Genomic DNA, 19,715 nt, shown 5'->3' with positions numbered 1-19,715 from the left:
GAGTAAACATGTCCAACCTGAAAGATAACTTTTTTGGCGGGGGGGTGGGAATAACTTACAGATCACCTGCTGTTTACTAGTGGTTCGCGGACCACAGGTTAGGAACCAATGCTTCAATCAGATCGATGAAACGCGATGGAGGTCTTGGTTTTGTTTTCTGCATTTCTCCTGGAGTTGCCATGGAGAGAAGATCATGTCTGTTCCCCTTCGGGAGCAGAAACCGCATTGACTTTCAGGAAGGATCTTGCTGAGTGTGTCGTGGTTGAGCCTGTTGAGAAGCATGCGAGCCAGCATCGTCTCCGCGGTGCAAAGGAAGGATATGCCCCCGTTGGTTGTCACAACTGGACCTATCGCCTTTCCTTTTCGGCAGATGAACGATTATGGCGTATTTGAAATCTTGGGGGACAGTCCTCTGTCTCCAGATGTTCTTGAAGAGGTGGATTGGATGTTTGCTGAAGCTATTGCCCCCATACTTATATACCTCACCTGGTGTGGCGTCACTCTCATAGGCCTTGCATCTGGACATTTGCTTGACGGCACACAATGTCTCGACAGACGTGGGGGGCCAGAGGGCCAGAGGAAGGTTCTACTTGATTGGTAATTGAGGAATTTCATTGATCGGCCAGGTATCTACAAATGATGGACAATTGACCACATCATTAAAGTGTCCTGCCCATCGGCTTTCCATCTTCTTGGTAATCAGCCTGGTATCGTCTTTAGAGTGGAGAGGTGTCATGTCACTCATTCAGGGACCGTATACAGCTTTCAGACCATCAAAGAAGCGTTTCGACTCCTGGCCATCTCAAGCCTGCCGTACATCGATGGCCTTCTGTGTCCACCAGTCTTCCTTCATGCTCCGTCGTCTCTTTCGCGCTTCGTATCTTACATGATGATGGCCATCCTCCTTCTTGGATAAGGCCTTGTTTCGCAATCAATCCAAGTGATTGGATTGCATCCGCTTCAGTAGGATCTTGGCGTGTCGGGACTCGAACCCCCGGACCTTGAGTTACAATGCTGTAATTAGGAGAGACACAATCATCAACAAATATAATGGCTAATCACAGCAAGGATCATGTACCTTCACACACAACACAAGATGTCAAGAACAGGTCCATAAAATTTCCTTTATTCATCAATCAACCCAACAAAGGATCACTTAAACCCAATATCAATCAAAAGAATCACTTAAACAAAACCAATTAACGAACAATTAATTAAACAACCAACCAACTAAGCAGGTAACCAAACACCCGTGCACAGGTCGAACAGATTGCCAGAGGGAATATAACAATCTGCTCTGCATATCTTCAGTCACCCCCACTTATATACTCTGTGAGCAAGACCCTTTAATTTTGAGGTGAGTGGTCTTACCTGCTCTTCATCTCAAAGCTCCAGAGGAGGGAGAGAAAGATACATGGGGGATGGGGGATGGGGGGGAGAGGTGATACCCTCCCTCTTTTCTGGGTCAGCAGTGCTTTCGACACCACAGCCGTGCTGCGCAGTGTTTCTCCTCGGCCCGTCTCTCCAAATACAATAAATGGTGAAATCTTAAATCATTTTTAAAAAAACAACATCAAAACACGAACAAAAATTTAAGTACATGCAAGCAATAAACAAACCTTAATCAAAGGAAAATATTTAAAAGCAAATTTTAAGAGAAATAAAAACTTGAAATCTCTATTTTAACCCTCCCAGGTGATGGTGTCATTCTCATCAAATCGGTCCAAACGTTTCCTTTTTACGAAGCCTGAAGTGTCTGCACAGCAGATGGATGTGATGTCTGTCAACTGCTGCCATCACGTCCACACGCCGCACTCTCCACGCACATCTTGTCTGGGGGGCTTTTCAAACGGAGGCAAGGCCAGCTTTTATTTTATTTATTTACGAGCAATACCATCCGTCACATCGCTGAAGGGAGTACTGAAGGCGGGAGGGGGGGAAGAGAGAGAGAGGGGTGGGGGAGAGAGTGAGGTGGGACAGTGAAGAGGTGGAGGGGAAAAGCTAGATGGGGGGAGGGGGGAGCAAGGAGAGGTGGGGGAAGGGAGGACAGTGTGAGGTGAGAGGAAGGGAAGACATATGTGCGGAGTTCCCTTCGTCTGCATGCAAAGTTTCAGGCTGCAAGGTTCCATGGTTTTGGAGTTATGGAAGACACACACACACACACACACACATTGCCCTTTATAGCATGAAGGCACAGCATTTGCGATGCTAACCCAAACAGACACAGCCGTTCAGATTTATTCTTTTGATTTTTACTTTTGTTTTTGTATGCACAGAGTTGAGGCATGGAAGAGCTATTCCTGGTGCACTGAACGAATCAGAACACAACAGAACAAAGGAACTGCAGAGAGAGGGGGAAACACCAACAGCAGAGCCAAAGGCCAAGACAGAGGGAGAATTTTTTTTTGTATTCCTTGTCGAGGCTCGTATGAGAGCTAACACACAACGTACAGCAAGGGGGGAGCATGAGACAAGAGGGGTGGGAGTGGGAAGGACAAAACAGTGGGGAACAAAGACATGAGGAGATCTGTGGAAGGGAGAGGGATGGGGCGGGGAACACGGGGTATACAAGGTGGATAGTACAGGTACTTTCAGGAAGGAAAGCAGGGAATTTGAAGGAGGTGGGTTTGGGGTGTTAACGGGGGTAGAAAAGATCGAGGATGTGGATGGGGGACGATAAGAGGTGGTGGTGAACATCTGTTTTGAAGGCCTGGAGGGAAGAATGGGATTGAACAGAGTGAGGGAGTTTATTCCAAAGGCAGGTAAAAAGAGGGATAAAAGAGTGAAGGTGAGCAGTGATTCGTGGTTTTGGTAGTTTTACCAGAAGGGGGTTGTTGGCGGACCTTGAGCGTCTTGCGGAAATATGGTGGGGACAAATCGCAAAGAGAGCAGGGGGGGGAAGAGACTGGAGAGGAGACGGTAGAAGACAGAAAGACCACCGACCAGCCTGTGGTGAGAGAGTGAGAGACCCAAAGACTCAGCCTCACCGCGGGAGATACCATTGATCCGAAATGCCTTGGTTTCCACAGCGTGAAGCCAAGAAAGGTGGGAGGCAGGAGCACCAGCCCAGAGGGGAGAACTGTACTCCATCAGGCTGCGGATGAAAGCTTTGTAAATGGTCAGGAGCTCAGGTGGGCCGAGGAAGGACTTTGCATGACGGAGGATTCCCAGTCGGCGACTGGCTTTGGAGGCCAGGTTAGAAAAGTTGCTTGCCCAGGAAATATCACGGCAGATTGTGAGACCCAGAAGCTTGAAAGAAAGGACTTCTTTCATGGGATTGACAAACATTGGGTATGAGGACAAACAATGGGTGTGGGGACAAATAATAGGTGTGTGGACAAACAATGGGTGTGGGGAGGAATGGGTGGCAGGAGAGGATGCATGGGGTGGACAAGATGGATCCAGAAGGAAACTATCAGGAGAGAAAACTGAGAATTTGGAAGGAGTTGGGATATAAAGGGGTTAACGAGGAGAGAAAAGATCATGGTTTTGGATTGGGGACTATCTGAGATGGTGTTGAACAGCTGTCTTAAAAAACCTGCAGGGAAGAACGAGATGAAGAGAATGTGGAAATTGGTTCCCCAGGCAGGAAAAACGAGGAACGGATGAGTTTAAGTGAGCAGTTGTCCTGGATTTCGTTCGTTTCACCAGAAGGTGGTTGATGGTGTACCTTGTGTGTCCCCCTGCAAGAACTTGGGGGTGGGGATGTACAAAACAAGGAAAGTGCAGAGTGTGCAAGGCCAGACAGGAGGCGGTAGAAGACCACCTGCTTGTCCACATTGGCGAAGTGACAGAACCATCGACTCAGCCTCATTGCAGGAGATTCCCACGATCTTGAAATCCTTGGTTTGATTCGAGAATCGAGTTTGATGAAAGAAACTGAGCAAGGTGTGTGAGGCAGGGACAGGATTCGAGACAGCCCAGAGTGGAGATCAGTGCAGTCGTCAAGCTGGGGTTGAAGGCATTGTCGATGAATAGGAGTTCAGTTGTGCCAAGGAAGGACTTTGTACTGACGGAAGATGCCCAAAGGCTCTGCAGGCCAACTTTGAAAATGTGGTGTTTTGAATGTCTGACTTCGCTCAGAGGATTGGTAAGAAAGTAGATAGGGGTGTGGGGTTGCCAGACGGTCCTTTCGGAGAGAGATAGTGAGATTTGTCAGGATTGAAAGACATCTTCCAAGGTTTGAGCAGCTTATGATTTTTGTCAAGGTCTGAAGAGAGTGAAGAGGCTGCAGCCTGCCTGTAAGAAGGATGAGAGATGTCACGGCAGAGGGTGGAGTCATCAGCAAATAGATAAAGAGGGTTGTCCAGAGAGTCAGAGAGATCATTGATGAAGATCAGGAATAGGATTGGGCCGAGAACACTGCCTTGAGAACACTGCCGAGAACACCTGGGACAGAACACTGTCCTGCAGGCTTGACAGGGAGAGGAGATGAAAGGATTCCGTTGAGATCCACGCGTTGGCTCCGAGAGTAAAGGAACTCAGTAAGTCATGAGTGGAGTTGGCCTTGGATGCCATAGGCAGAAAGTTTGGAGAGTAAGACAGGATGCTCGACTGGATCAAAAGCACGAGATATTCCCAGACAGATGGCCCTGATGTCATGTCTGGCATTGAGGACCTCCATCCGTTGTTGGGTGAGAGGAAGCAGCATGTCCAAGGTTGAGTGACCTGGTCTGAAACTAAATTGGTGATCTGAGATGAGGTTGTTGGAGAAGAGGAATTACTTCACATTGCGTTGATGGATTCCATGACCTTGCTGATAAATGGAAGTTGGCTGATTGGTCTTGACTCTTGAGTAAAGGGGATCAGTTTTTGCACCTTTTCATTCAGTGTAGTGATGTTGGTGGATTACCAAGCAAATAGATGACCTCGCATGAATGACAGGGTGAAAAGGGCAGAGAGAGGATGGGAAAGAGCAGCAGAGAAGGTTGTTCGGACATGCGAGTTGATGCCATCTGATCCAGTAAGCAGAGTGAGAGTAGACGGTTGAAAGAACCTTCTCAAGTGTAGAAGATATGCCGATGGCATCTCGGAGCATTTGGGTACGAAATGGAAGGATGGGTACCGAGAGTGAGGGGTTGGGGACACTAGATTTGGAAGCAAACACAGAATTGAGGCATTCGGCCTTCTCACGAGCAGAGTCGGCTGGGGTGCTGTTTGAAGAGAGGGAAGGGATGGAAGAGAAGCATACTCCATACTCCAGAGACAGAGTGAACAAGGTACCACCAGGTTTTAGAGGAGGGAGAATTGCTCCTTGATCTCCTCTGGAGTTGTCATCGTGGGCACAGAGGGTGCACAACAGCCCTGATGAGTGTTGCGCAACGGCCATGTGTGGCATGAAGACGTAATGACACGAGTCTGGCGTTTTTCCCCCTTGGGATTGGACTGGAGCGAAGCTGCAATCGATGTTCGATTCCCAAAGACAACACCTGCTTGCCTGTTGTGCTGTTCTGGCTTTCCAATCCGACATCACGTGAACCCAGCTCCGACTTCATCCAAATCCGCCTCATCCAGAAGGCGAGTCTCACTGAGGGCTGCGATGTCTACATTGTGACGAGCAAGAGCTCCCTTCCCATTGCAGTTCGACGCTTGTGTCTTGTGCTGTGGTCCTGAAACACACACACATTCCACGACGCCAATTTCAGGTGGAGTTTGACTTCATTTTGATTTATTTATTTATTTATTTGTTGTTACAACCGCAGAGCTGGATACTCCCATCCGGCCATGGCTGGCCAGTAGGGTGGGATGGGGCAAGCGATGCTGAGTCGTTCTATCCCCCCTTTCTCCCATAGGAGAGAGCTGATTCTGAAGAGCCCTGTTTTCACGCAAGCAGGACATGGACGCCATTGTTGCCCCTGGTTATCAATGAACAGCCATGATACTGGGGCCGCTTGCGTGCGGGTTTGTGAGTGGAGATTCCCAGCAGGATCCTCAATCTGTCCCCACCGCCACTTGTCCATCACCGCAGGACTTGGAAGGTGTGTTGGGGGAGAGGGGGGTAGTGACGTCGAGTCCACGATACACCTGCATGATGGATCGATTTAAGTGAAAGTTTGTGTTTGACTACATGTCCCCACCCTCTCTCTTTCCGATACAGACCGTGTGTCCGGAGGTGTGCGGTGGCCCCACATGCTCGATGGTGTGCAATGGGCGCAACAGGCTGACCAGAAAATTGAGCGGTTCCATCATCAACTGCTCTTCAAGGCCAACGGTGAGTCCAACTTCCTGTAGAACTGCGTTACGCTACCATTTTAACTACCAATGTAGTCTTTCAATGACATGTGACCCACGTATGCGGTGGTTTTGACCAATTGTCGGTGCATGTCCACACGCCGGTGGCCCATAACACGGGGTCTTTGGGGAGCTACTCCTCCAGCCAGATGTGATGGCAAGACCAGGCGATCCAGGTTGCAACATGAGGATGCAGAGTCGGCAGGTTGTGAGAGGCGATTCGCTTGTAAAGGACTGATGCCTCCACTCCTGAAGCACGGGACATATTTCGTGCTGGAGCGGAGATGAAAGGATTCCGATGAGAGCCGCTCGTTGACGACGAGAGTCGATGAAGTGAGGAAGCCGCGGGTCGAGTTGACCTCGGATGACATGTGCTGTCGTCTGCATGTTTTACACAATGACCTCTGACCTTTTTGTTTTTAGAGTCCTCCAGCTGAGTCATTCTCAGTGGGTTTTCCTGAAGTTAATTTATTTCCCAGTCATGGATCTCGTGATTCATCTGTTTCCTCTATCACCTGTTTACCTCCTTTCTGGATCCTCATCTTCGTTTTCTTTAACCCCATGAATCAGTCAGTTAAGTTTCCTTCTGTCCGTCCTTAGCCACAACCTTTTCATTATATAGTTATAGTTATAGTTCATCCACAACCTTTTCACTAATCCACACGAAACACTCATCAGGTATAGTATGAAATAACGTTTAAATAACACCAGGTATGAAACAACACACACTCAGCCTGTCGTCTTTCCGAGGTCGGTGACATGAGTAACATACTGGTAAACAGGGGCACTGCGTGCTTCCAGAAATGATGCAACCAGCAGCCATAACAGTTTATAAAATCCTTGTTTGTTTTTGTGTGTGTGTTGTGTTTACAGAGTTACTCTGTGTCGAGAAGATGAACGGAACAAGAACTCAACATGTGGGTGAAACTGCAGAATTTTCACAAAGAAAGTAAAACACTGAAGTCAAGGACTCCTTAATGGGGGGGCGGGGGGTCCAGGGGTATGACCCCCGGAAAAGTTTGAAAATTTGATGTGAAAATATGCATTCGGAGCCTGATCCTGTCCAAATCGAAACCACACAAGGTCCCAGCACAGTTGTCTCTGTGCACCCAGTGTCTGGGGATGAGTTTTTGACATGCGCACAATAAATGGTCACACCGATGAGAGCTCCCAAGAGACATGTCACCAGCTTGGATTATTACAAGATGATGGAGAGTGGGGGCTGGCCCTGCGGGATGCAGCATCAATGTACCGGTGCCCCCAAATCAGGGAGCTTTTTGTTACACTGCTGTGTTTTCTGCCACCACACTTCCTCCACCTTAAGCCAGGCCATGACACTGATACTGCTGAGAAATCTCAAACCTCATGAAGGCCTGTGTCATGTCGCAAGGCTCCTGCTTCGAGCCGTTCATCATGGACGCCAACTGGAAGCGGAACTCACAGTTGCTGACAATTCTGGTCGTATTGTGTCTGTCCCACGCATTGTACTGGCACCAAGTGAAGGCGACTACGCGTTTTCATGGCGACGCCGGTAGTTCCCTATTCGGGTGGCTTTCTGCAATGACAATCAACAAAGCCCAGCGACAGACACTCAAGAAGTTGGGTGTGTGGTTGGAAGATTCAGTCTTAACACTTGGCCAGCTCCATGTGGCAGCATCAAGACTTGGCCACCCGGACAAGCTGTGCTTGGCTATAAAGCAGGCACAGCATGGTGTGGACACCACAAGGAATGTGGGATGTACAGAAGTGCTGTGATGTAAAACTGTGACTTGAGAATATTTGTGATTAAATAAAAGAAAAGGTCAAAGTATTTTTTTTCAATAAAAAGGCCCTTTTGTGCTGCCAAGCGACCATGAGAGCAGCTTTCAGTGGTTTGTACATATTTATTTATTCATATATATACCTTTCATTTATACATATTCCTAATGTTGGCTTCATGGTTGGAGTGGTGGGCTTGGGATCCTGAGTTCAAATACCACTCTCCTGTTGAATTAATACCACATGGGGTTGACTCCGCCTCTCATCCTTCTGAGTTTACCAAAATGAGTGCCAGCTTGCTGCTCTCCTGTGTCGGAGTGGCGACCTGTCCAGGATTGTGCCCAATAGCCAAGGAGACTGCTTCGGCAGCACCAACGCTCTGCACAGAGAATGGTCCTGATGGATGGATTATATACAGCACATGTTCTTCTTCTATCTTCTGTGTGTGTGGAGAGTTGGGGGAAGGGGTGCGATGTTTTTGTGTAGTTCCATTCGAATGTGACATCAAATTGATCGCCATGATCTCCTGAGTTGATTAGGCTAACTAATTACAAAGAACCCGGAAGAAGTCCAATGTTTTAAACGCGCGCCATGTTAAGGTGTATGGAGCAGCTTAATATGTCCTACCACGGCATGGCAATCCATTTACAAAATAAATCACAAAAACAATGATCTTGTCACAAAGCATAAATGAATTATGCCTGGAGTTGGCTTCATGGTTGGAGTGGTGGACTTGGGATCCTCGGGTCCTGAGGTCAAATCCCCCTCGGCTGTTGAATTAATACCAGGTGGGATTGACTCTGCCTGTCATCCTTCTGAGGTCGGTAAAATGAGTGCCAGCTTGCTGCTATCCTGTGTCGGAGTGGCGACCCGTCCAAGATTGTCCTCGATATCCAAGGAGACTGCTTCGGCATCATCAATGCTCTACAACAGAGTACGGTCCCGACGGATGAATTCACACAAAATGGACTCGCAAAACGAATTTGTTTTTATTAACATTTTTCCAAAATGGACTTCAACAACTGCATAAAATGGATTTGAACAACTGGATTGTGCACGTCACGCTCTCTGACGTGCTCAAACTGTGTGACGTGTCGAAATTTCCCGAACGACCGCGAGCAGGAACATTTTCATGAATGCTTGGATGTTCTCATTCTCACAAAGGGAAGGCCTGACCCGGAATCACCAAGTCAGGGGTGTGAATCCTTACTATCTTGCAACGGCTCAGGCGGAGGCTTTTTCTTTCCTGGGTAATTGTTTCCATAAAAGGAAGAACTGCGTGAGGAAAAAAAAAGAGACAAAAAGAGAGAAGTTTCAGCACAACAACCGAAGAACGTTCATTTAATCCAAAAATTGAACTCCGTCTGTCCCGTCACATCAAGCCAAGTCCCAGTTTTATCGGTTGGGTTATCAATGGAAGGTCATCACGTTAAATACAAAGTGAAATATCAAGTGAAAGCGAAGTCAGGGTCCTCCAGCAGGTTCATTGGTTTAAGTTGAGGCAAGACTGGGTGGGTGAGTAGAGACAGTCACAAGAACCCTGTCTATTCTCTGCACGAACTTGCCTACTTTCATGCCAGAGTCATGAAACCTTATCTGCTGGAGCTACGGACTGGGCTCTGTGTCCTCAACGAGTTTCATTGTGGTTATAGTTGAGATTACGGAACACAGCGAATTGGCAAAAATATTCAAAATGCCCCAAAAAACCTTCTTTTTCGACCATAACCTGGTGGTGCCTTGTTAAGTGTGTCTCTGCATCATGTTCACCCTCCGTCTCTTCAAATGGCAGCACAGCCGACTCCGCTCGTTAGTTCTTCACTAGCACGTTACATTAGTTCTTTGTGCCCTCTATGACGTCCTTATAAACAGTAAGTTTCCTGTTTGACCGCCAGGCACAGACAGGGTAACTGAAGCATCTCACTCCTCTCCGTGGCCGTGCGATTGGGACGGATTCAGAACCAAAGTTGAGCTAAACGGCAAACTTATCCTTCTCTTCACGTTTGTGTTCAAAATAGAACATTCGATTTGAATAAAGTTGTTCCTCAATCACAAACTCATAAGATTGATGGACGGACGGACGTGAACCAATTGTTGAACCACACTTTTCGCTTTGCGTGCGCGGAGGTGATAACGACACTAATGGTAATAGTATAATTTTAATGTTATTACAAAACAATATTAACACTAACAATAGCCCCTCTCTCCAAGGGGTTTTCCCTCCTTCGACAAGCGCCATGTCAATGTGTATGAATAGCTTATCGTGGCGTATCATGGGAAGCCTACCGGAAGTAACAAAAAAAAAAAAACACTATAAACCACAAACAGGTATGTTTACCTTTTTAAACAGTTGTTACTGCTGTTTAACGATAAACTGAAAGGGAGAAAATCCGACCTTCTTGCTTACCTCATATCCCACAGACCGACGGAGCCGAGCCGAGATCTACTGCAATCTATATACCCCAGAGAGGACAATAACATGACCTTTCCTGCCGCTCCCTCAGGGAGTGGGTGTTCTCGCACAAAAAAAAAGCAAGAGAGACAAAAAAAACAAAAAACACCTTGACAAAGAAGTTGGTTGTTTCATATTTCTGTCAAGCGTAATGGCCGTCACGTGTTGAAGCAGACGGGTCGTGCTGTCATGAAGCTGTGCCTTGTTCCTGTAAAAAAAGGAAAACGTGAAGATAATCCAACATGGAAGTTATAAAACATCGCTTCGCCGGACTATGGAGATAGGCCCGTTCCGAATACGAGGGTTTTCTGGCTTAATACTGGGAACACTTAAATAAATAATGTACACAGAACTCAAATCACAAATCTGACGTGGAAGATTATGGTTCACCCAGTGAGGAAAACCCAGGTTGACTGGCGTAGGATTTGTGTGTGATGACGTCAGAAATCTTTTCTTTTCTTTCTTTTCACAAACCTATCCTTAACCACAAATCGTTCTTAGCGATGCATATTTAAACCTGTCTGCCATGATGTCTCCTGTCCAACTTCTATCTATCTTTTGTTCCCTCTCTGCCATCCTGTCTGCTATGATGTATCAGGAGGTCACATTTTATGGGGGTTTGTTCAGAATTTCGCAATGGGAGAGCCAAAGTGCTTCCTTTGTCAGGTTACGCAGACAAAGCACACCAAACACATCGAGGTAATAACGATGTCGTGGAGCTGTGGGACAGACAGGACTGTAGAGCACCGCTCTTGTCCGTGTTCGAGGGCATTGTTACACTCAAACCACCGCAGTATCCCACGCTGGAGTGTGTCCTTCTGTACCAGACGATGAAACTACTTTTCCCAACCCTTTCCACTTCCTGCGAACCACAGCTCTCTGTAATCCAGCTCAAGGTTCTCCTGTGTCACCGGAACCTCTTACGGGCGACTTGTCCCAATCCTTCATTGATAAGAAAAGATGAGAAAGTGAAAGAAAGAAATGAGAGAAGGCAGGACAGAACAGAAGGAAACAACTTGTGTTGGGAACTTATTCACTCGGTTGTATTTCGAAGTATTTATTTTTGTCGATGTTTTATAAAAACCTCAAAACAAACTGAAATGTAGAATGTGATGAAAGGCAGCTCACGTCGGCGATGGTACCCAACGAGGCACGAAAGGGGTATTTGTTGAATACCACAGGGAATCATCGATGGCAGGCTTCATGGGAAACACCTGTGTCGTTTGGGGCAAAATGGGAGAGTTTGTCAAATTCCAGATCAACATCACACTTTAACAGCACTCAACACCTTCACAGCACGAGTTGGAGTGGTGCGTGGGTTCGTCAATTTAACATGGACACCACATACTGTGAATGAATATTGTGAGAGAATTCCCGCCCGCCCGCCGTGCGAACGACTGCGTCTGACCAATAGCGGTCGCTTCGCCCACCGAACGGACAATCCAGTGGTGACTTTCTGGAACCACGCCAGAACCCTATCACGGGTGGGTTCTCAACCCCACCACGGCCCATTCCGTATTCCTCCCGCGCGAAATAGGGTCAATCGCCGAATCTCGATATACCAAAGTACTCGCGCAGGTAACCTACCGAGGGACGGTACCTCGACGCAGGTCGGCTTGGACACGAACCGCTCAAGCGGTCCGTTCCGTTCTGAGATAACCGAGCGGGTATTATCGCCCGACCTCGCCGGATCCGATTCTATTTCACGGGTATTTAAAAACCAAACTAACATTCCGCAATGCAAGATGGCATTTCAATGGGGGCATGGACGCAACGAACAGGTTTACATTCAAACCAGCACATTTATTTACTCTACGGATGCAGGAACAATCATGCAGTCATTCAAAAACACCAACATGCACGTACACAGAACAAGCAATGAATGCGGCACAGCACGTGGGCAGGACAAAGCGCTACAACCGTCTATAAGCAATTATTAATGGACAGTCACTTACACAGTTTTACTTACGGGACTCGGCGCCGCAACATTCATTCAAAAGAAAAGCAGGAAAAAGACCCCATCAAAGGCAATGGGGTCAGACTGGACCTCTTGGGTCTTTATGGCGTGGGACTTGGCAGACCGAACGAGTCCCACGAGACCGTTGCAGGTTACCTGCACCCTCGTGGTGTCTGGCTTGGGCGACCTGCGACGTCCCGTCCCCACAGCAGCTTGCGTAGCCGCGGTCGAGCTCGGGCCTTCCGTGTGGCAGGCGAGCTCTCTCCGGCTCTCTGCACACGAACGCGCTTGGGCGACCCGCGATGCTCCTTCCCCACAGCAGCTGGCGTAGCCGCGGTCGAGCTCGGGCCTTCCGTGTGGCAGGCGACCTCTCTCCGGCTCTCTCCACACGAACGCGCGGTTTGCGCGACACAGCAGGCAAGGCTGCGCCTCCAGCTCGCGTCTCCTTCGCGACGCCCGGACTTCCACGCAGCTCCGTGGCTTCTGGCTTCCTCCCGACTCCCCGGCCTCTCCAGACTGACTCAGACCGACCGATCAACTCGACTCGACGCGACCCAACTCCAACCCGAACGCGACCCAACTCGAACGCGAGCTTGGCGCTCTGCTCGTACTTTTATAGGGCTGTTGAGACGCGGTTTGGCCTCCGATCCTCGACCTCTGACCTCTGCGCGGAAAGCGGACGTGCGCGAGATCACCAAGCCTCTCGATCCAATCGCCGCTGACCTCTGACCTCTGCGCGGAAAGCGGACGTGCGCGAGATCACCAAGCTTGATCCGACGAGCAAACGTTCCGCGTCGGCCTGCAGCGACGCCGCTTGATGCGGACTCGCCACGGCTGGCGCAAAGATGGCGTCGTTTCGGAGACGAAGGTGAGGCGATGTTTGTGGTGTGGAGATGTTGACGGTTGCTGGCGAAGTGGTGAGGATGGCGTGGTTTGGTGAGAGGCAGGTGTGGTTGTGGTGGTGGAAGGTGGTTGGTCTGAAGCGGTTGTTGAGAGCGATGTTGGTGGTGGTGGTAGTTGTTGTGAAGCCGTTGTTGAGAAAAATGTTGGTGGTGGACGTGGTTGGTCCAAAATAACGATAGTAAAAAATAACGGCTAACTCGAAGATCACAGCCCGGTTAACATGAATAGTTCCCTTTAAACAACGGTGGGGAAATCTATCTGAACACGGACTTATCGGCCAAACTGATCTCGGGACCTTGATGGTGTTCTGTCAGTTTCCACAGCCGTAACAATATTATCAAGGGAGGTGTAAACCGTCCCTCCCTTTACGTGGGACGGTTTCTCTGGATGCAACTTTAACATGGGGACTGAGAATTCGTTTGTCGGCTTCCAGCTTACGAAATTGGCTGAAAATTTCAGAAATAAATCCTTTGTAAGTCGAGATGACATGTTCCATGTTTCAGCAACGTCCATTTCCGCATTCTTGAGTTTTTTTTAAACGAAAACTCGAAATCAACGTTGGTGTCTGTCAGTCTGTCCATCCGTTCGAAATGTGTTGGCGCTCATATCTGAAAGGTTATACATTGAAACGAACTGACACTTGGAATATACATCAGACAAGACGTCGAATTAATGCCTTTCAAAACAAATTCCATGTCAATGCCATAGTTGTTTGCATTTTTGCGAGTTTTTGTTCATGGGGGTGAACCCCATAAAATTACATGGAGAAAAAGTTTAACTCCAGTCGTTAAGTAAGTAGTCAAACGCAAGGGTTCATAACTTATGAACTGTTGGATGAAAGTTCGTGAAGTTTTGAATATGAATCGAGGGACACTTGCAGAGACTTCAATGTTACCCGGAGTTGCATCATCAGGGACACCGTTATAAATATCAGTTTTTCAGGGGCTCTAATTGTGGAAGAAAACGGCCTGAAACAGAATACCAGATGTGATGCCGAGAAACCGATACATTCTCGGGGAAAATACCAGCGGCATAGACATGGCCCCTTTTCATGGTCTGTGCCATAAGGCAAACAATAGAAAAGAAGGGGTTATTGTACAGCTTGTAGAAAATGGCAAACAATGGAAAATAAGAGATTATTGTGCAGCTTGTGGAAAATGGCAAACAATAGAAAAGGAGGGATTATTCCATGGCTTGTAGAAAACGGCAGACAATGGAAAAGAAGGGATTATCGTATAGCTTGTAGAAAATGGCAGACAATGGGAAAGAAGGGATTATTGTATGGCTTGTAGAAATGGCAGACAATAGAAAAGAAGGGATTATTCCATGGCTTGTAGAAAATGGCAGACAATGGAAAAGAAGGGATTATTGTATTGCTTGTAGAAAATGGCAACAATAAAAAAGAAGGGATTGGAAATGGCAGACAGAAAATGTAGAAAAATGTAGCTTGTAGAAAATGGCAAACAACAGAAAAGAAGGGATTATTGTAGAGCTTGTGGAAAATGGCAAACAATAGAAAAGAAGCGCTTATTGTAAAGCTTGTAGAAAATGGCAGACAATAGAAAAGAAGCGATTATTCCATGGCTTGTAGAAAATGGCAAACAATAGAAAAGAAGGGGTTATTCCATGGCTTGTGGAAAATGGCAGACAATCGAAAAGAAGGGATTATTGTATAGTTTGTAGAAAATGGCAAACAATAGAAAAGAAGGGATTATTGTATAGTTTGTAGAAAATGGCAAACAATAGAAAATAAGTGATTATTGTAAAGCTTGTAGAAAATGACAAACAACAGAAAATAAGGGATTATTCCATGGCTTGTAGATAATGGCAGACAATGGAAAAGAAGGGATTATTGTATAGCTTGCAGAACATGGCAAACAAGAGAAAAGAAGGGCTTATTGAAAAGCTTGTAGAAAATGGCAAACAATAGAAAAGAAGGGATTATTCCATGGCTTGTAGAAAATGGCAGACAACAGAAAAGAAGGGATTATTGTTTAGCTTGTAGAAAATGCCAAACAATAGAAAAGAAGGGATTATTCCATGGCTCGTAGAAAATGGCAAACAATATTAAAAAAAAAAGGGATTATTGTATAGCCTGTAGAAAATGGCAGACAATAGAAAAGAAGGGATTATTGTTTAGCTTGTAGAAAATGCCAAACAATAGAAAAGAAGGGATTATTCCATGGCTTGTAGAAAATGGCAAACAATATTAAAAAAAAGGGATTATTGTATAGCCTGTAGAAAATGGCAGACAATAGAAAAGAAGGGATTATTGTGTAGCTTGTAGAAAATGGCAGACAATAGAAAAGAAGCGATTATTCCATGGCTTGTAGAAAATGGCAAACAATAGAAAAGAAGGGATTATTGTGTGGCTTGTAGAAAATGGCAGACAATAGAAAAGAAGCGATTATTCCATGGCTTGTAGAAAATGGCAAACAATAGAAAAGAAGGGGTTATTCCATGGCTTGTGGAAAATGGCAGACAATAGAAAAGAAGGGATGATTGTATGGCTTGAAGAAAATGGCAGACAATAAAAAATAAGTGATTATTGTAAAGCTTGTAGAAAATGACAAACAACAGAAAATAAGGGATTATTCCATGGCTTGTAGAAAATGGCAGACAACAGAAAAGAAGGGCTTATTGTAAAGCTTGTAGAAAATGGCAGACAAAAGACAAGAAGGGATTATTGTGTCGCTTGTAGAAAATGGCAGACAATAGAAAAGAAGGGATTATTGTAAAGCTTGTAGAAAATGGCAGACAACAGAAAATAAGCGATTAGTCCATGGCTTGAAGAAAATGGCAAACAATAGAAAAGAAGGGATTAGAAATGGCACACAGAAAATGTAGAAAAATGTAGCTTGTAGAAAATGGCGAACAATAGAAAAGAAGGGATTATTCCATGGCTTGTAGAAAATGGCAGACAACAGCAAAGAAGGGATTATTGTGTAGCTTGTAGAAAATGGCAAACAACAGAAAAGAAGGGATTATTCCATGGCTTGTGGAAAATTTCAGAAAAGAGAAAGGAAGACACATTCAAAAAATTCTCGTGTTCGTGCTGTACTGCACTTGTGGTTTTCGGATGAACCAAGTAATGCTCTGGAGAAGTTGATATAAAGGGGCTCCCCACATATATCGGTTAGAACCCATCGTAAAGTAAAGTTTTTTGTTCCTTGAAAATGAAAACATATAAGATAATGTGCACCTGGACGTGATTCATTTGTTTAAAACATTGACGCTCCTTTATATGAACGAATAACCTTTTGTTGTTGTACTTGTGGATGACCCAACTCCTTCTTCCTTTCATCACGCCGGTGTTCAACGGCCATTTGATAGTCTGCAGAAGATGAAGAAAAATTAAACTGAGATTGCTATAACCGATTGCATGGAATAATAATTATTTTTTGATCACTTGAGCTTTGTTTTCATTTGAATGAGGAAAACCGAACAACACTTGAGCTTTGCCTTCGACCAACCTAACTCTTCACATCTTAGCATTCCCGAATTTCATGCTTGTTCCCTAATTCCCTAAGTTTTCTGACGATCTCCAGCACTGATTTGTTGAAAAATTGAGAGAAATTTAAAAATTCTGAATTGTGGTATTGGCGGTCGCAGCTCTGGCCGAGCAGCGTGGCCAACGTGATGTTGCATAGTCCTTTTTCACCGGAAATACCCTGTAACGATCATTACCATCATCACCCATTGTGGCAGAGCCTCCCGTAACAGCCGTGACTCCGAATGAACATCCGAACCAAGTAAACTTAGAATGAGCATCATGTACTTGCACTTTGGCACTTGGGGAAAGGAAAATGAGTTTTCTGCAGTGAAGGACAAGACCATGGTCTCTGTGTTGTGAACCTTGTTCGCTCGTGTGTTCATGGTTCCAGAGTTGCTGCCCGTGTATGATTTTTTGGTGGACTGGCCTTCAGTTCTGGATGAGGTTGATTGAACAATTTCTGCTGACCTGAAACAAATACATCACAATGTGATGTGTCAACGTTGGAAGTGAGCAATGTTTTTAGGCCTTAAAACTGGTGTTCTTAAAATTTGAAAGCAGGTCTACATCGGCAATGAAATAACAAACGTTACCGTGGGAACCACGACATCAAGCTCCTACTTCTGCTTATTCTTTCTCAATCCCAGAGAGGGGTTCTAAAACATCCTCAAGAGCTCGTGTGGTATTTTCTTTTTCCTTCTCGAGGAGGTTCCATCGCCAAGGATTTTTACCTCCACCACCAAAGGCGGACGGACGTCATGTTTCAATCCCTGTTTGTTTGTCTGTGAGCAGAATATCTCACAAAGTTCTGAACGGATACGGACGAAACTTGGTGGACAGGTTGGGTGTATGACAAGGAAGAACACCTGTCTTCAAGTAACGGGTGTCACGATGATGCTCACAATGTTTCTTCAAGGCCGATGGAAGGCTTTTCTCAGCTCGGTCATTTCCTCCAAAATTGTGAGAACTGCAGGAGAAACGAACAAAGGATTACGACACAACGGCTGAATAACATGCTATATCCACTCCAACCGATTAAAGCAAATGGACAGGCAGCTTACGTGCGTGCTGGTGCCACAGGAGGCACATAAGTATTTTTTGAAGACCACAGAGAGAAATGGTTGGAAGGGTTCATGGCAAAACAGCTGTGCAGACGAATAGGCTGGAACTGTCGAATTCTCAACACCTCCGCAGAACGAGCTGGTGTGGTACAAGGGTTCAGGGATGCTGACAGTTATTCGGTGATATGTGAACAATATATACATTATACATATATATATTTATATATATGTTACACAGTCATTATGCTGGATGTTATATTTACCTGCAACACCTGATGTTTTCACCCCTGTTTGTCCGAATTCGGACGAAACTTGGTGGACGTGGCGGGTGTGTGACAAGGACGAATTGGTTAGATTCTGGTGAAGATTCGAATCCGGACCCTAACTTTTTTTGAATGATTCTTCACCGTTGAGAGATGGGGCCTAAAACGAAAAATAGCACAATATCTCAAAAAGTTATGGACGACTGATGACAAAACTAGTGGGTGAGTTTGGTGGGTGACAAGAAGAAGCTGATTAAATTTTACTTCCCGTCCGAATCCAGATCCGGCCCATCAGTGGGATACAAAACCGAAACTGTTCAGCCTGGCGGAGGTTTGCGCTCTACCGAGTGCCGTTGGGTTTTATGGTGTCCAACCGTCATCAGAGAGGTGATGGGACGGCTTGAGGCTGGAAGGCAGGATGACGTGAACGTCCGTAGAAGCCTGGCTTCGTGCTCGACGTAAGGGCGTAATGACGTCACAGTGAAACCGGCGTGACGAACGGATGGAAGAAGAAATCCAGTTACTTTAGTGTGGAGATGATCGAGGCTGATGGAAGAGCCAGATCAGAATGGAACAAAATGGAAAGGGGGAAAACACCAACAGCAGAGGAGAAGGGAGAGTGAGATTGAGGGGAGGGGGAGGACACGTGGGGTCAAAAGCTGAATGTAATACAGCAAGATGAGGAAGGGGAACGTGGGGATGAAACAGAAAAGGGACAAAACAACCGACAACTAACAAAGGGGGGTGCTGCCCCCCCCTCCCCTCCCTCTCTCATTGGTGGGGGGTACTGGGGAGTCTATCCCAGAAAGGTTTTTAATTCCTCACTCTGCAAATGAAGAGATTTCCTGGAAACTTGAGCTCAGTTTTGAAGATGTGAAACATCGGATTCTCCACGGTATTGAGAAGGGGCGACCTGAGGGTCAGGGGGATCTTATTCGAACCGGAGTCCAAATTAATTAATAAAACCGTCATGGGGGAAAATATTTCGGAGAAGTAAAAATAACTTTGTTCATAAAAGTGAAGTTTTCCTCAGTCAAATGTCGGTTTGAGTCCAGTTTGTCGGTGTCACCGTCGCGATTGGGTTCGAGTCGAGAATTTGGCGGGAAATGTACCACGTGGTTCCGGTATTACCGATAATTCCGAAATCTACACAAACAACAAAACAACACACAAGCCACAAATAAAATATCCACAAGTCACAGATTATATATATATATTTATGTTTGTCCATAAACCCTGACAGAAAATACGTGAGAGAAAATGAAGGCCTCAAGCCTAATTAAACTTGAATTAAATAAAACGCGATATTTACACACATGTTCATGGTAAACCTGTCAAACCAAAAGGAAAACATGTTGTTAATCGTCTCCTCAACCAAACATGCATGAAAATGTCGACGAAATCAAAGGAATATCGTCACACAAAACCACGATGACGTGGACAGCCGGCGAACACCATACCGAGTTCAAAATGGCGGGAACGCACTCTTCTTCTTCATTTTAATTCTTCTTATTCTTCTTCTTCATCGATAAATCATCTTCTTCTTCTTCATGCAATCTTTCACTTCCTGTAAAACGGTATCAATTTCAAATTTCATCGA

General features: G+C 46.0%; 1 protein-coding gene and 1 long non-coding RNA gene across 4 annotated transcripts; one reads left to right on the top strand and one right to left on the bottom strand.

The window, feature by feature from the left end:
• The first annotated feature begins 2,647 nt into the window (after nt 1-2,647).
• On the top strand, nt 2,648-8,087 carry LOC147008156 (uncharacterized). The gene is made up of 4 exons (XR_015053600.1): nt 2,648-5,645; nt 5,793-5,978; nt 6,098-6,564; nt 7,105-8,087. It is a non-coding gene; the product is annotated as an uncharacterized LOC147008156 (long non-coding RNA).
• An 872-nt stretch (nt 8,088-8,959) lies between these two features.
• Nucleotides 8,960-19,683, bottom strand: LOC147008155 (uncharacterized). 3 transcript variants are annotated; one of them, XM_085865510.1, is made up of 7 exons: nt 19,576-19,683; nt 17,853-17,991; nt 17,658-17,758; nt 16,556-16,632; nt 11,567-11,652; nt 10,548-10,646; nt 8,960-9,264 (listed from the first exon to the last, which is right to left on the bottom strand). In XM_085865510.1, exons 2-7 carry the CDS (start codon nt 17,924-17,926, stop codon nt 9,180-9,182), a joined length of 522 nt encoding a protein of 173 aa, XP_085721636.1. In that variant the 5' UTR covers nt 17,927-17,991; nt 19,576-19,683; the 3' UTR covers nt 8,960-9,179. The 3 variants fall into 3 exon arrangements, with proteins under 3 accessions (XP_085721636.1, XP_085721638.1, XP_085721637.1); XM_085865512.1 differs by having other exon boundaries at nt 17,694-17,758; XM_085865511.1 differs by lacking the exon at nt 19,576-19,683 and adding an exon at nt 18,116-18,272.
• Nucleotides 19,684-19,715: the final 32 nt, after the last annotated feature.

This window comes from Eptatretus burgeri, chromosome 21 (assembly GCF_056783735.1).
Source record: "Eptatretus burgeri isolate ZD-2024b chromosome 21, Ebu_testis_v1, whole genome shotgun sequence".
NCBI lineage: Eukaryota > Metazoa > Chordata > Myxini > Myxiniformes > Myxinidae > Eptatretus > Eptatretus burgeri.
The sequence above is the reverse complement of the archived record's forward strand: the minus strand, read 5'-3'. Positions and strand labels throughout refer to the sequence as shown.

Excerpts from the sequence above, each read along its gene's own strand:
- LOC147008155 (XM_085865510.1), bottom strand. The coding sequence starts at position 17,926 with ATGAACCCTTCCAACCATTTCTCTCTGTGGTCTTCAAAAAATACTTAT. Across the intron at positions 17,759-17,852 it reads CCTGTGGCACCAGCACGCAC|TTCTCACAATTTTGGAGGAA; the intron begins GTAAGCTGCCTG and ends TTTCTCCTGCAG. Across the intron at positions 16,633-17,657 it reads CACCCGTTACTTGAAGACAG|ACTATCAAATGGCCGTTGAA; the intron begins GTGTTCTTCCTT and ends CATCTTCTGCAG.